The following is a 15,343-nucleotide window of genomic DNA, read 5'->3' on the forward strand; positions in this document are numbered from 1 at the left end:
AGCCTGCACTGACATCTAGTGAGAGCTCTTTTAAATTACAGCTGAGGTATTTGATAAATAAACGTGCACTCAGTTCATTAGGCTACATGTACAGTAGCTGAAATTAATGCAGCCCAATAAAACAGTCTTGCAATAAATCCCACTTTCATGAAGGTGGTTATGTTTCTTTTTTATGGTTTAAAATAGGTATTGATTCTGCTATATGTATATATTTATTATTTTTGCATGCTGCAGTTTCTGGTGCTATTGATTTATGTCTATTATACTGACAGGTGTTTGTTATTTTTGTCCACCTCATTTATATAATTGAAGGTAAGCTAAACAGAAATAGAAAAAACCCCACTTCCACAACACACTTCTCTGGGTTCATGACTCATGGTTTGATACCTGATTCTTTATTGTCTGTTACCTTAGTGCCTGTTATGAAGGACAAAGCTGGCAAAGTTGGTAGTCTGGATAACTATAGGCCAATAGCTTTGGCCAGTGTAATATCTAAAGTTCTTGAGAAGATATTGCTTGATCGCCTGTGTCATTGTATAACAACCACACATAATCAGTTTGGTTTTAAATCCAAGCTGGGGACAGATCTGTGTATCTACAGTCTGAAGGAGGTAGCACAGAAGTACCTCAGACAAAACTCCTCGGTCTTGATGGGTTTTATTGATGCATCCAAGGCATTTGATAGGGTTAATCACTTTCCCAGACACAGAATGTTCCTTTTTCCTGGCAGTAGATTGTGTCATAGTGACACTGTTTACATAGACCTTACTCCTTCCTATTTTTATAGTCTTCTATGATTGTAAATCATTTTATGTATGCTGATGATTTGGCCATACTTTCGCCCAGCAGTGCTGGTTTTCAGCAACTGCTGAATGTGTGCTCGGACTATGGATTGAAGTATGATGTGAAATATAATGCAGAAAAGAGTGTTGTACTGATCTGTCGGACTAAAGGGGACAAAGAACTTTGTTTCCCAGACTTTTGTTTGTCTGGACAAAGGTTGAGTGTCTGTAGAAAAACTAAATATTTAGGACATTTCATTACAGATCAGCTTTCTGATGATGAGGATATATATCGGCAGTGTCGCATTTTGTATGCTCAAGCTAATATGTTGGTTAGGAAATTTCACATGTGTTCTGCTAATGTTAAAGTTCATTTGTTCAGAACATACTGTACACCGTTGTATACTGCCCCATTGTGGTGTAAATATAAGGTAGCTACTTTACAGAAACTTAAAGTTGCTTATAATGATGCCTTGAGGATTCTGCTTAAGAAGCCTAGGTCCACCAGCGCCAGTCTGTTGTGTTCACAGGTCCATGTTAGTACCTTTCAGGCATTAATGAGAAACCTGATGTACAGATTTATCTGTCGTGTGAATAACTCTGAGAACAGTCTTATAATGATGCTGGCTAATCCTGGTTTTAGTGTAGTACGTTACCAATCCTCTCTGTGGAAACATTGGTATAAATGTCTTTTATGATTTTTATTTTTTTTTTTCTTCTTTTATATCCTTTCTTTTTTTTTCTTTTTTGTATGGACCTTGAGTCTGCTAATAAAGGATGATGATGATGATGATGATGATGACGACTACAATCTCCATACAGTTCATTCAGTCCCTCTCTAATAAAAGAGTTTGAACAGCAATGAGACATTATCACCTTCATGAAGGAGGATTTACTGCAGGGCTGTTCTGTCAGAGTGCATTCAGTTCAGCTCAGTGTACCTAATAAAGTGGCAGCGTGAGTGTAGACTGCAGGTCTAATACATTACAACTAATAACATCATCTCCAGCAGTGGAAGGAGCAGTCGTGTCTTTCAGCTTTAATTAAGTAAAAGTACAGACGTATTATCAGCAAAATGTGCTTCATGTGTCAAAGGTTCTGAGTGTGTAGAACAGCCTCTTGTATATATTGTATACATGGTTAAGTGTGGATTCATGTGCCAAAAGAATTATAATGTTGTAGTTGGACAAAGTGGGAAAAACTATTTTACATTATGTGTGTAAAATAAATATTTTTTTTAGCTGTTCATATGGTTTGTATTTCAAGTTTTAATCAACTAAGTCAATTCGGTTCTCCAGTATAAAAGTACAATTTTTCCTTCTGAAATTTGGTGAAGCACAAATATTAAGTGGTCTAACATAGTAAAGTACAAACACCTGAGAGTTGTAGCAGTACACAGTACATTCCACACAGTGGCTACCTCACAGAGAGAAAGGCTACAAAAGTGTCTGATGCATTTATTAATCAGAACATTTTCTTTTTGCTTCTGTATTTTGGTAAATTAATAAGCAGTCTGGTGATAAATAAGTCTTTCTTTGTATCTTTCACAGGGAAACCTGACCGTCACACCTCAACCCTGCAAAGATTCATGTGACTGGCTCACATGAGAAAATGATCTCCCGGGTGTTAAACTTTTAGACATCAGTTGAATGGTGTTTTTATCTATATTTTTAGTTCACCTGCCCCAAGGCTAGGCAGATTGTTGTTTTCTTCCTCCCTTTGTAAATTACCCCAAATGCTCCAGACCTTGGACTGTAAAGGGACTGATAATAACCCAGGTTCAAAGCCATCACTCTGCCCCATCACGCAGAGGAAACACCAACCCGCTGATTATCTAGTCTTTGCACTGTCAACAAATACAATGCAAAAAGAGACTATTGGACTGCCAGAACAGCTTTTATTTTTTGTTTGTTTTGTTTTTTTTTCTTTTACTGCATTGTTTTTTGTTGCACGCAGAAAGAAATTGGCGGGGGATTTTGGGGAGTTGGGTGGCTGATGGGAAAGGGGAGTCAAACTAAATTAAAGACTGACAAAAAAAGTGAATCATATTGAAATGACTTCAGCTCTGTGTGTGGCTTCTCATATGCCGTGAAACAAGAGTATATCCTTAACTTGACAAATGTTTGGCTATATTTCATGAGGAGAGGGAATATGGCAACAGCTGCTTTCTTCAGAGACCTAAGAGCCTGAGACTGAAGTTTAAGTTTCCATCGTCATTGTTAATTCCCACCCTCTATGAACCTTCAGTTCTTGTTTCAGGGATGATGCCATGTTTTGTGAAGGGACGGCATACACCTCAACGGAGAATAAACACTATTCATGTTTTCTTTTCTCAGTACTTCGGTTCTACTCCGTATCATCTCTGAATGTGTCTGATGCTGGTATTAGTTCTGTTTTTCCTCACAGCGAAAGGGTCACATCCGTCTCTACACTCCTTCAAACTGTGAAGCCATAAATTCAGAGGCATTGTGGGGGTTTTGCCATTTTACTGTAAGTTTGTGCTTCATTCAGTTCATCAAGTTTTTCTGTAAACATTGTGAAATTTCACTCAGCTCATGTATTTTTTCTGCTGTAATACAGACTCGTAGCCTACTTTTATGTGCATAAATGGTTCTATTTCTCCCAGCACGCAACAGCTTTCCAGCTTCACAGGGTGTAACGGTGTGCTCAGATCATTGCTGTTGCAGGGTCCTGAGACATCTCTGTGTGCTCCTTCTTCACCCTAGCTGTGGTTGTCTTGCTGCAGATGTTTTTATTCTTCACTTAATTCTGACAACATGTCACAAGCTTGGTTCACCTCCCTGTTCGTCCCAGCATACAGTAGAATGGTTCGAGACCTCTGGATCGCTGTCCACACCTTTTTGGCAACTGACACTTCAGCCAGATAAAAGGAAAAGGTAAATCGTTCTGACCTTTAGGCTGTTTGCTCTGCCAAAACATTAAATATATTTTTGCTTGCTTTTGTGGATTCACATTGCTAGCATGGTTTTCTTTCCGGTGGCTAGCTTTGGATCAGCCTTAAACCAGTCCACTGAGCCTCAGACAACAGTTTTTTTGTTGTTGTTGTTGTTCTGTTGGTGTTTGCGCTGTAAGGACAACTACTGGCACGTTACAAATGACCCAAAACAAAGTTCAGAGCAGCGTGGTAAAATGAGTGAAGTGTGATGCCACGACTGAGATTAACAGTTGCCCAATTAGCTGAAAAGAGGTGTGTTGCTGTAGAGTGTGGTTACTTGAACCAAGCCCAGTAGGACCAATCAGTCAGTACCTGAGGGTTTGTGTCGGAATTTGACAAATTTAGAAATTATGTTCAGGTTGAACACGTAGGTCAAAACTTTAGGCTAGACTGCTGAAGCGCTCAAATGTCTGCTTCATTCAATGATACGGGGGGAAACACCATACAAACTCAACTGCATCAGGCTCAGGGTGGGTCCGCTTTGGGTTCAGGTGCCATGCTCTCTGGCACAGGTGGGGCTCGAACAGAAATCTGCAGCCTGATCCATGTTCTCTATTGCTCTAGGCTGTCCTTTAAAGCTTCAACTGGTGGTACCACTCAGAGTTCAAACAAGTCAGTTATTTTAAAAGCTACACAAAACGTCGCTGTCAATGTAGCCTGTTCTACTAGAGTTCCATCTTTAAATTACAGTTCCCTGAAAGCTCAGTGGCTGTAAGTGAAACTCTGTCCATATGCTATGTGCGTTGATTTGAGCAGGCTTCTTTTTATGGTTGTGCAAAAAGCAAATTTTCTGCTCAGAGCTGGATGTGCAGAAGTTGTTCATTCAGAATTGGCTCAGGATAGGAGACTGGGAAAGGTGTTATGCCATTAGTTGTAACCATTTCCTCTTAAATTATTATAATGAGAGCAGAATTGTGACCATGTTGTCATAAATCCTAATTTTATTCATTTTGGTTTTACATTCTCTTGTAATGTTCTTATTGTAGTTATTTTTCCATTTAACATATGCAGTCTGATCAAGCTTGTAAGCCACCAGTTAATCTCATTTCCAACGCCCTCTGAAGTTGAACGTTAGTTGATGATTATGAATCCGCAGCTCTTCATGTTAACATTCTTGGACATTCCAAGATGATAAGTTGCCAGTTTCTCGTCCCACGAATTTTACAAGATGGTCTATCTTATCATTTTCTGCGCATTTTAAAGAAGAATGGTTGACATGAATGAGCTGAATGTGGTGGTGTTTGACTTGTACTTAATCTGTAAGGGTAATAATCTAGGCAGCTGTGATGTTGTCATTAAATTCAGTGGGTTTTAGTACCAGCAGACTGCATACATATAGTTTTTATGACAATGGTTGTGACAAGTGCATTTGTTCTCTCTCTGAGAGTAGTAATGTTATTTCAGTAGTCAGCAAAGCCCAGTGAAAATCATATATCCTAATGTGTATGAAAAGCCAGAAAAGTAATGTTTGCTATCAACATATTGGAAAGTGCTTGGCTCTTGTATTTTGTTTCATGATGAAGAGTATATTTATTGGCCAGCAGTTGTCTCAATTGGTGCCTAGTTGAACATTCTTCTGTGAAATAAACAGCCACATTTGCTCGTTTGGCCTTTCCTTGCCTAACGTGCACACACCCCCCCCCCCCCCCCCACAAACTACAGTACCAGTGCTGGTGCTTGCAAGGATGTTTACAATGTCTTCATTTTCTTTCTGTGTGAAAAATTCAGAACTCTTCCCCCTTCTCCCTGTTTCTCTCTCCCTTCAAGAGTTTGTGTAAAGTGTACATTACCATGGTTCTTTTTTATACAATACTCTGTAACTTGCCTTTGTAAATTTGGGCTGGAAAAAAATAAATCTTTTTATGAGACAATCTGTCCTGGAACCTACTCAGTGGCTTCTCCTCTGTTGATGCAGTGGGGTTCGAGTAATAACATCATTAAATAATCTTAGCGGTCCTCTTTTTAAAAACTATACCATGAAAATGAATATTTTCAAATCTGTCAGCCTTGGGAGTCTACTTCGTTATAATGGAACAGTGGTTTCAATGCTGCTTCACATAAAACTTCATTTTAAATAGAAACCAGTTTGCCTTTTGCAGCCTTTGTCAAGATGCGTAGTAGTAGTGATACGTAGTTGTTATACTACGTTTTCATCATTGTTTCACTCTAAGAGCAGAGGTGGGGACTTGAGTCACCTGACTTGAAGTCAGACTTAAGTTGGAAATTTTGAGGACTTGCTCGACTAACACTGGTAAAAGACTCTACTCGACTTTCTCTTGGTGTTCATGACCTGAGACTTGACTTAGGCTTGAGACAGATGACTTGAAATTACTTCACTATTTTATTAAATATTTGCATTTTTCTAAATATTGAGTAGTTACATTTTGCTTTTGAGACACAATTGGGTGGTTTCCAATGCAGTATGTGCAAATCTGGCAAACTACCAGAACGTGGCAGACCAGCAGAGGGCAGCACTGGTAGCATGATGCAGTTCTGATGGAGGGGACTAGTCCATAAATAATATTTAGATTCAAGGAGTATGTTGTTGATAAATGGTAGTAAGAAGAGAACAGCGATATGCAAAGTGTGCGTTGAAAAATCAGCAACACGACCACCACAACATCCAACTTCATCCATCACTACAGTTTCCAATAGCCATGAAAGGCCTTTTTATTTAAAAGGTAATGGTTAGTGACTTGCTTGGCTTACAGTAGGGACTTGACTTGCTTGATTGTCACCACAGTAACTTGGGACTTGCTTGAGAATTGAAGATTAAGGACCCAAGACTTGCTAGTGACTTGCACATGTGTGACTTACTCCCATCTCTGTACGAGTATACAAATGGAGGAAGCAAAATTTGATTTTTAGTTAATATTCCTGTCCAGGAGGAATCGAAGAGCTCATTCTAGAAATACAATATCTGAGGGTATGGAAAGCACATCGTGGGCTTTGACCACAGGAGAGCAGTGTCTCTACTGAGACCACAGTCTGTAAAAACCAGTTAACATGTCTATTCTCTAACTGTTAACGCAGTTTGCTTTTAAAATTTAACAGAACCCAAATGTCATGTTATAAAATCTACTGCAGATAATAGATCGGAGTGATGTAATCATCAACTAAGAGTGCTTTGCGTATTGTTAATTCACTTGGATGTTTCATGTGTAAGGTGCAGAACGACACGTACAGAGTTTAACATTATAGGAGTGTCTTCGCATTCATCTGCTTTTGGGAGAAAGATTCTCTGTGTTTACATTTAATCTGGGTTTAGGGGATGTACACACCAGCGGGAGTTGGTGCCAGTCATCTCATATATTCAGGATTTTTCAGTTAGGAGTAGATATAAATGTATGAATTTGTAAGTAGGGTTTGTTTTTGTTTTTTTGTGTGTGTGTGTGTGTGTGTGTGTGGAAAACCCCGTCGAGTGTAATTGTGCAGACTGTTTTCAAACATGTCCTTGGAGATGTTAAAGTCAATAATCATGCAAAAATGCCCAACATTTCCTTTCTATATAGTTTTAAAATGAAAAGAGTGTCTGGACTGCTGCTCAGACAGATTCATCCATTTCTGGATCACCTTAGGCACTGGAAAACCGTACATTTGAACTAATCTGACAGCTCAGTAATAGATTCAAAAACAGAATAATCATTAGTTCCAGCCATCACTGTGTGTTCGACCAGCTGTCAACAGTGCACTCTCCTCAGTACGTCACTTAACATACACACTGTCAAAACTTTATCTGCTCTGGCTGTGGCATTCACTTCTATCAGGCAATTAGGATATTTTTAACTGCCCCTAATGCTCTTTAACTGAGCTCTGTGCATTAGCATAATGCAACAACAGTGACAGGGAGTGATTACACTGGGGATGATTTTGTTGAGTGTAAATGTGAAATCTGATTATCCTCTTCTCTCAGCTCGGCGGAGGGAGGAGGGCCAGAGAGAGGGAGAGAGAATGAGGTTGGCTGGAGGAGAGATTCAGAGGGAAGGAGGGGTTAAGATAGCAAAGTGCTGAGCCAAAGGCTTTTCCACAGAGCAGCTGGCTAGCATCAGGACAGGACAGGCCGCTCAGAGGAAGGATACCTTGAGAACAGGTCTTCTACGCTCAGTCTAGGGCACTGAGGGTGACTTTCAGGAGGTGTTCATGGGATGCACTATCTACGCAGCCAGCCCTAAGGCCCTGCCTGCCGACGAGGCCACAGGCCAGGAGAGATACTACCGACCCCCCCACTACCGCCACCCCCATGGTAACTGCAGTCAGAGGATAGCAGCCAGCAGAGCCAGGTCAGTCAGCACCACGCAGGAGGTACGCTGAAGGTACTGAATATTTGGCATGGTCATCATGAGTCACACTGTCAAGGTAAATCCAGGTGTGACAAAAGGATGTTTAACTTGGGTCAAAAGGGGTATGGACTGTGCAAATGGAGAACATCAGCAAGACAGCCCTTGTTTTTTCATTCACTGTTTATATGTAGAAAAACAAGACTTAGAAATATTTAAACTATAAATAAGTACATTATACAAATAGATACTTTTAAGTGAGACCTACTGTTTTTTTTCTTCAGTAGAACTTGGGACATCCAGTTTGAGATTGCAAATTAAGTGTTTTTGTTTTGGGGTATCAAATTGGTTACAGACTGTACATAAAGAAGAAACTCAACAACATTTCCAAAAATAAACAGCAAATTAAAAAATTACTAAATTAAGAGATTACATTTCCATTGCACTGGTAGGTCAGGTTGGGTGAGCCTGCCAGATGTTACTATTTGGCATTTAGATGTGTGAAAGCTGGCGGCATGGTGAAGTAGTGATTAGTGATGTCGCCACACAGCAAGAAGGTTCTGGGTTTGAGCCCCAGCTGACCCGGGGCCTTTCTGTGTGGAGTTGCATGTTCTCCCTGTGCCTGTGTGGGTTTTCTCCTGGTACTCCGGCTTCCTCCCATAGTCCAAAGACATGCCTCTTAGGTTGCCCCTAGGAGTGAGTGTGGGTGTGTGTGGTTGTCAGTCCCCAAGTGTCAGCCCTGTGATAGACTGGCAACCCATCCAAGGTGTACCCCGCCTCTTGCCCAATGTCAGCTGAGATGGGTTCCAGCCCCCAACAGCCCTTCTCAGAATAAGCAATGTACTGTAGATGGATGTGTGATAGTCCCTGTCTCAGCAGTGTTTGTCTCCTAACCGTAGCTGGTTAGTGGTTTGACTCCCAGCTTCTCCAGTCCACATGAATTGTCCTTAAAAAGACACTGAACCCCAAAGTTTCTCCCACTGGCTTTTCATCGTTGCAAATGGGTGAAGGAGGAAAAAAAAGTGAGAAAGCACTCTGGGTGTGCTTAAATGGATAGAAGAGTTTTTTTTTTTACATTTTTATCGTGATTTTCCAGCCTTCTTCTTTTTCATGTATTAACTAATGTTGCAGATTGTTACACCTGCAGTTTGGACACAGGTGATTCATCCATAACTTGAATCACAAAGTTTGTGTCTGATGCCATTGTGAACCTAATATCATCCATCTTTGTAACAGTCTCATTGAAAAGGTCCATCTTTATACCTGAGAGCCTCTAACTAGTTGGAAAGTGGCTCCACTTATTGTAGACAGATGGCTGATTCTTAGGACTCCGTAAGATTTCTTTACACATGCTTTTTCATCGTTTGTTTGTTTAACTATCTGTAAATCTTTATCTGTACTTTTTGGTGTGGTTACACACACCCCAGGTCTCATGTCTTTTGTTCAGCACAGTGGTTTTTTTCTTCTGTCTTCGTTTCTAATAATAATATACTCATCACATTAGGAGGAGGGAACAGCAAGTTTTGTACTTTTACTTGAAAAGATTAAATCATTTTCTGTCAAAATAATGATTATTAGACCAAACTTTGCAATAGTGATAATAAATATTACTTAAGTAAAAGTACCAATATATTTAAAAGTAGATTAGGTCATTACAAGTGAAATTCCTGCAAAATCAGAGTCGGCTAATGCATAAAACCACACTTTACTGTTGCAGTAGTTTGAGGTGGAGCTACTTTTTAAAACTGTATATTCTATATTCACCTAGTTAGTTTAGTCCAGCGGTTCCTAACCTATGAGTCGGGCCCCTCCAAAGGGTCACAGGTTTAATCTAAGAAAACCCGAGATGATTAATGGGAGAGGAAACAGGATAAAGTCATGCTAAATAAATTTGTATTCATTTGTTGAGCTTTTTATTGGCACAGGCCTATAATGAAATGCATTGTTTGTTTTATGTAAAATATGAATCTGAAAAGTAATGAGTCCAACAGTTAACATATAAATGTGGTGGAGCAGAAGTAGAAAGTAGCAGAAAATACACTTGAAGCTCTACATGAGTATAGTAGGCTACATGAGTACATGAACTTAGACTACTTACTTTGCACCAACTCTAAATAATGAGACATGGCCTTGATATTTTTAGATGGTAGTTTTGTTTTTATTTTATACAGTTTTTAGGGGTAAAATGTCAGCTAAAATGCCCGATGTAAAACGCATATGGATTAATAGGCTACCTGTAAAAAGACTACTGTATGTACAACCTACTTACCGCAGTAAAGCAAGTCCTAATGGGTAGGATACATTTAGGCAGGTGAAAACGTCTAAATATAATGGTATAACTGTTTTAAAAAAACAAATAAACAAACGACCAAAAGTTTTTGCAGTCATTTTTCTGTTGGTTGCCTGTTGCTGCAGTAATGCCCGAGCCGCCTATTAATCCCCTGGCGCTGCGTAAACAACCCGCACTGGGGGTTGGTGCGCTCGACCCACCTCCACAGTCGGGCACGCTTCAGCGGAGGTCATAGCTCCGTCAGCGCGACTCTCTGCTTTAGCGTTAATTATTTGCGCAGAATGGAGGGTTTTCGTCGTTTTTTGAGGATAAAGAACATGAAGTGACTTCACCACGAAATGCATCACACACCTGCGGCGTTTCCTACAGCTACAAGGAGACAACACAGCCGAGAAAGTCGCTGCGGCTCGTGAGCTACAGGTAGGCGAATTAACAGGTGTCAAGCTAGCGCGAGGAAGACTGAGGCTTCCGGTAAATATTTCAAAAATAAAAGCGCGATTTGCGAATTTTGGGTGTTAATCATAATCAGAATGCTTTTTAAACATATAATCATTTGGTAGTGATGTCCGGTAGCTGTACCTGAGTGGATTAGTCAGTCATTAATCATTAACAAAATTAATGGCCAAAGATTTTGATTACCGATTAATCATTTGAGTATTTTAAGCAAAATGTCCAAGATTTAGCCTTTCAAATATGAATGTTTTCTGGTTTTCGTAGTTGATTATTTTCCACAATTTTTTGACATTGTATGGACTAAATTACTTATCAATTAATAAGACAATGATCAGATTTATCGGTAATGAAAATAGTTACAGCTTTACCTTAGAATGCTGTAGAATTTCTCAGCAATAGATTTTACCAGAATTGTGCCGTTTCTCTCATTATGATATTTGAAGTGTGATTAGGCATAAATCATGTTTGTGTATTCCTTTATGGTTGTTGCACTGCAGACTTTATTCTAGAAGTGAATGGTTTTTCACTCTTATCTTGAAGAATCGCTTCTGTTCCGGTCTAAACCTGGTTTCACTTGACCAACTTGGCGACGTTTCTGCTTTTGCTAATAAACAAAAGCTTTAGTTCAAAACGGCAAGTGCCATGGATCTTTCAATTTCAGGAATAAAATGTAGGCTATTTATAGGCATATATACCGTTTTTATTAAAAGTGGGAAATGTGAATAAATGGTGTCCACGTGTTTGTAAATGATCAAATAAAGATAAAACCACAACAAGGATAACCCAGAGAGGTCTAAGCTTTCACAAATAGCCTAAAAAGCATCCGGTGTGGACTACAGATAAGCCACCTTCTGCTTTTCACTCAAAGTAAACCTATTAACAAAGCAGACCACATTTTTCAAAGCCACCTTGCTCAGAGGTCACCTTAAGCTGTGCTGTCAATCTTAACTACAGACATGTTAAGTTCTGTTATTAATGTTGAATTTAGCTCTTTTTTTTCCCCTGTGAGTGTTTTGGTCTTTCAGGTGCTTTCTATTAAACTGAGAGTGCCTGTGATCATGGAGGGACTAAGATGTCGAGCATTTGATTAATAGCTTCAGTAGTTTGTTTTGTATGTGTGCATGAAGAGTGGCATCCCACTTATTACTGATATAGAACAGTGTAGCCTCAAAAATGGACTTGACTTTGTAACAGCAACCAGAAGTCAGTGACAGAGAGCTACAGGGAAGTGAGCAAGCAGCTGCGGAGAGAGCGAAGTGGTTGTTCAGCAACAATCCCAGTGGCTAGCAACCTTAACAGGATTAATGTTAATTGGACTGGAGCCGTTCCTGTGACTGAGGAGGAAAGACAGAAAGGTCGAAGCCTTTCTATTAACATTCATGAATACAACAAGAAAAAAAGTAGGCAGTAGAACAGAATCAGCAGAAGACCTGGTAGGGGGTTGAAGGACTGTGTAGTGCGGAATGTAACCTAAAGTGACCTCTGTTCTAATATAAAGTGGTTGTTTGCTTGTTTGTTTTCTTAAACACTGACAGTGCTGTCACATGGGTCATATGTACTTTATGAATTGTCTTGTGGAAAATTGTTTCGATTTGACACCTGTGTCCACAGAGTGCTCTGACTGTCCAGCTGTGCTGGTAGTGCTGCTGAAACATAGAATTATGAGCGCTCCTTACTTAGATAGAGTAAGGCTTTGGCCAACCCGAGTCCTAATAATAAAATGGCGCCTGAATAATCTTCATCCTACTATGTAATAAAGACCTGATATTAAAGCAGAACACTTTTCAGTGCTTGGTGGCACAAAACCTTAGGATTTCTATTAAGGATAAAATTTTCCTACCTTTAGTAATATACAGAGTTACCGTATATAGATTTTACAACTTTACATGTGCTTCACACATAAATTAAATTATATTTATAAAATGCTTAATCCATAGCTAAAATGTGTACTCTTTTCTCCTAACTTAATCAGAGCACCTTAAGTGATTTTTCTTTAATAGTTTAAGTACAGTTTTAAGGAATATCTTACCTGAATATGTTACATATCACCAGAGCTATATGGTATCTTATTACAGTATTTCAAGCCAACCACTTATGCTCTTGAGCACAACAATCCCCTCTTTGAGCATTGCTTTTAAGTGAATTGCAGCAGCATCACAAGCCTTCATTTTGCCCTCAAGCCCACATCTGGGATCAGACACCGCTCCTTAATTACAGAGGCTTAAGGTGAAAACCCGCAAGTCCTTTCCTTGTTTATTACAACAGGCCCTCACCTCCCATCACAGATAAACAAATCATATGTAACCTCTAGCACCAAGAAGCTCCTGTTGTTTGAACAGGTCAGTGGTTGACGTAAAGTTTCTGGCCAATTAGAGATAATACATTGGAAACTACACGCAGGAGGCTATTTCCATCAACACCTTTAATTACACCAGAGCAGGTGGTAATGACGTCCCCTCTCCCAGAGGAAAATTTGGTACACAGCAGGTGTGTGTTTGTGTCTATATGTGCAAAAGAAAAATGTAAAGCACAGGTGAGAGGAAGAAACTAAATCGATGGTTTAAAGCTTTCCGCTACTTCAGCTGTAATGTGACAAGACTGCAAGCATTTCAAAGGTAATAGCAGATTTTTCTCTTCTAAGTTATGATCTAGGAAGTATTTCTGCTGTTGCTAGGGGGAAACTAGAAGACTGTGCATTACTCATTTGAAAAGGTAAATTAGGATTTGCTAAAAATATAAGTGGGCGTTCAGAATGATCCTTTAAAAATGGAACTCCCTGCTGTGTTTTAACACAATTGGCTGTGTTGGTTGGTTTAACATCCAGTGCTAATGTCGTTGGCATGTCGTTAGGGTGTGTTAACTGGGGCCCAAATAAGACAGTGAATAGAAGTGAATGCTCCTACTAACAAGGTAAACAAAAGAAGCCTCTTCCTGTGGTCATATACATCCTCCGCTCATCCCCCTTATGTGATTGGTCTAAACAGTGACTTCGTCTGATGATGTCACCATCTGATGCAGCAAAAGTTGAACCACGTCCACCTTTTCTGCCACACGAGGCTTCGTCGTTTTGCCGGAGTTCCCTGCAGTGCTGATGCCGGCTACGGTGAACACAGTCCCCCATAGGAATGAACGGGGAGAGCTGCATTTTTTTCACACCTTTGAAACTTGGTGTGAACTTGGCCCAAGTAGTCTAATAGGATCACAGAGTTGATGGTGATCTTGGCATATTAGCACACACCAATCTGAGCCAAATCTTTGTGTTTCTTCTGAATCCTCACCCTGAGTCTGATATATATATTCTATAGAACACGAGTGTCAGATGCCACTTTAACATTTGGACCAGTTTTGGCCGTTATCTGCCAAATGGTGGTATGTGTGTACCAAAAATGGCCCAGATGTGGAAGTATAGTAGCATCTGATACTCATGCTGTATATAGGCAAATCTTTGTCAGACTTGAGAAATGCAAATAATTGTCAGGTTAATTTTGCTATATGGGTAAAGGAAACAGTTGGTTGACAAACTGTCTAGTTTAGAAATAGAAATATACCGTCTATTGTTGAAACAGACAAAAGTAAAATGGATTCGTTTAAACAACTAACTGTAATGGATAGACACTTGATTAGTTTATTAGATCATCAGTTAAGAAATGTTAGCTCACATTTACTTCATACATTTATTGATATGCCACCATATTAGCTGCATTTGATCAGCCTCTATATAAGCAGAAAAGTATTCTCTTATGCTGCATGACCCATTTGTATGTTTGTATGTGTATAAGCCACAATCGCAAGCTGGAAAAAACTGACAGCAAAAAGTATAAAAAGCCCAGTAACAAAATGCCAGCAACATGTCTACCCATTCTAATCTAATTTGTTTATTTGCACCTGCTAAATGGTTTAGGTTTTTTAATTCTATCCCATATTACACACCACGTATTTCAACAAAAACGTGATGCATTCCTTGTTTTACCTCCCACAAGGAGTCATATGCTTCCATCCTTTCCAAACTATGTGCAAAACCGCATCAACAGAATGACCTGAGTGACATACAGTGGGGCAAATAAGTATTTGATACACCGCCGATTTTTCAAGTTTTCCCACTTACAAAGAATGGACAGATCTGTAATTTTCATCGTAGGTACACCTCAACTAAGAGTGAGAGACAGAATCTACAAAAAATTCCAGAAAATCACATTGTTAGATTTTTAAATAATTAATTTCCATTTTATTGCATGAAATAAGTATTTGATCACCTACCAACCAGCAAGAATTCTGGCTCTCACAGACCTGTTAGTTTGTCTTTAAGAAGCCCTCCTATCCTCCACTCATTGCCTGTATTAATTGCACCTGTTTGAACTCGTTACCTGTATAAAAGACACCTTTCAACACACTCAATCTATCAGACTCCAACTTCTCCACTATGGGCAAGACCAAAGAGCTGTCTAAGGACACTAGGGACAAAATTGTAGACCTGCACAAGGCTGGGATGGGCTACAGGACAATAGGCAAACAGCTTGGTGAGAAGGCAACAACTGTTGGTGCAATTATTAGAAAATGGAAGAAATTCAAGATGACTGTCAATCTC

The 15,343-nt window shown here is 39.5% G+C and overlaps 2 protein-coding genes across 7 annotated transcripts in view; both read left to right on the forward strand.

The window, feature by feature from the left end:
• Window positions 1-5,357, forward strand: part of znf609b (zinc finger protein 609b) — an 83,137-nt gene extending 77,780 nt beyond the window's left edge. For all 5 annotated transcript variants that reach the window (XM_020605683.1, XM_020605682.1, XM_020605686.1 and 2 more), the window contains one exon: window positions 2,333-5,357. In XM_020605683.1, coding sequence (XP_020461339.1) covers window positions 2,333-2,342 — 10 coding nt within the window. In that variant the 3' untranslated portion in view covers window positions 2,343-5,357. The remainder of the gene's footprint in view (window positions 1-2,332) is intronic.
• Window positions 5,358-7,758: 2,401 nt separating this feature from the next.
• The window catches only part of gramd2aa (GRAM domain containing 2Aa), a 25,124-nt gene continuing 17,539 nt past the window's right edge, over window positions 7,759-15,343 (forward strand). Inside the window, exon 1 of one of the 2 annotated variants that reach the window (XM_020605853.1) lies at window positions 7,759-8,018. In XM_020605853.1, the coding sequence (XP_020461509.1) occupies window positions 7,879-8,018 (140 nt within the window). In that variant the 5' untranslated portion in view covers window positions 7,759-7,878. Of the gene's footprint in view, window positions 8,019-10,487; window positions 10,726-15,343 lie in introns of those variants that run through there. The other variant, XM_020605854.1, reaches the window with a different exon arrangement.

This window comes from Monopterus albus, unplaced genomic scaffold, assembly GCF_001952655.1.
Source record: "Monopterus albus unplaced genomic scaffold, M_albus_1.0 scaffold72.1, whole genome shotgun sequence".
NCBI classification, from domain to species: domain Eukaryota; kingdom Metazoa; phylum Chordata; class Actinopteri; order Synbranchiformes; family Synbranchidae; genus Monopterus; species Monopterus albus.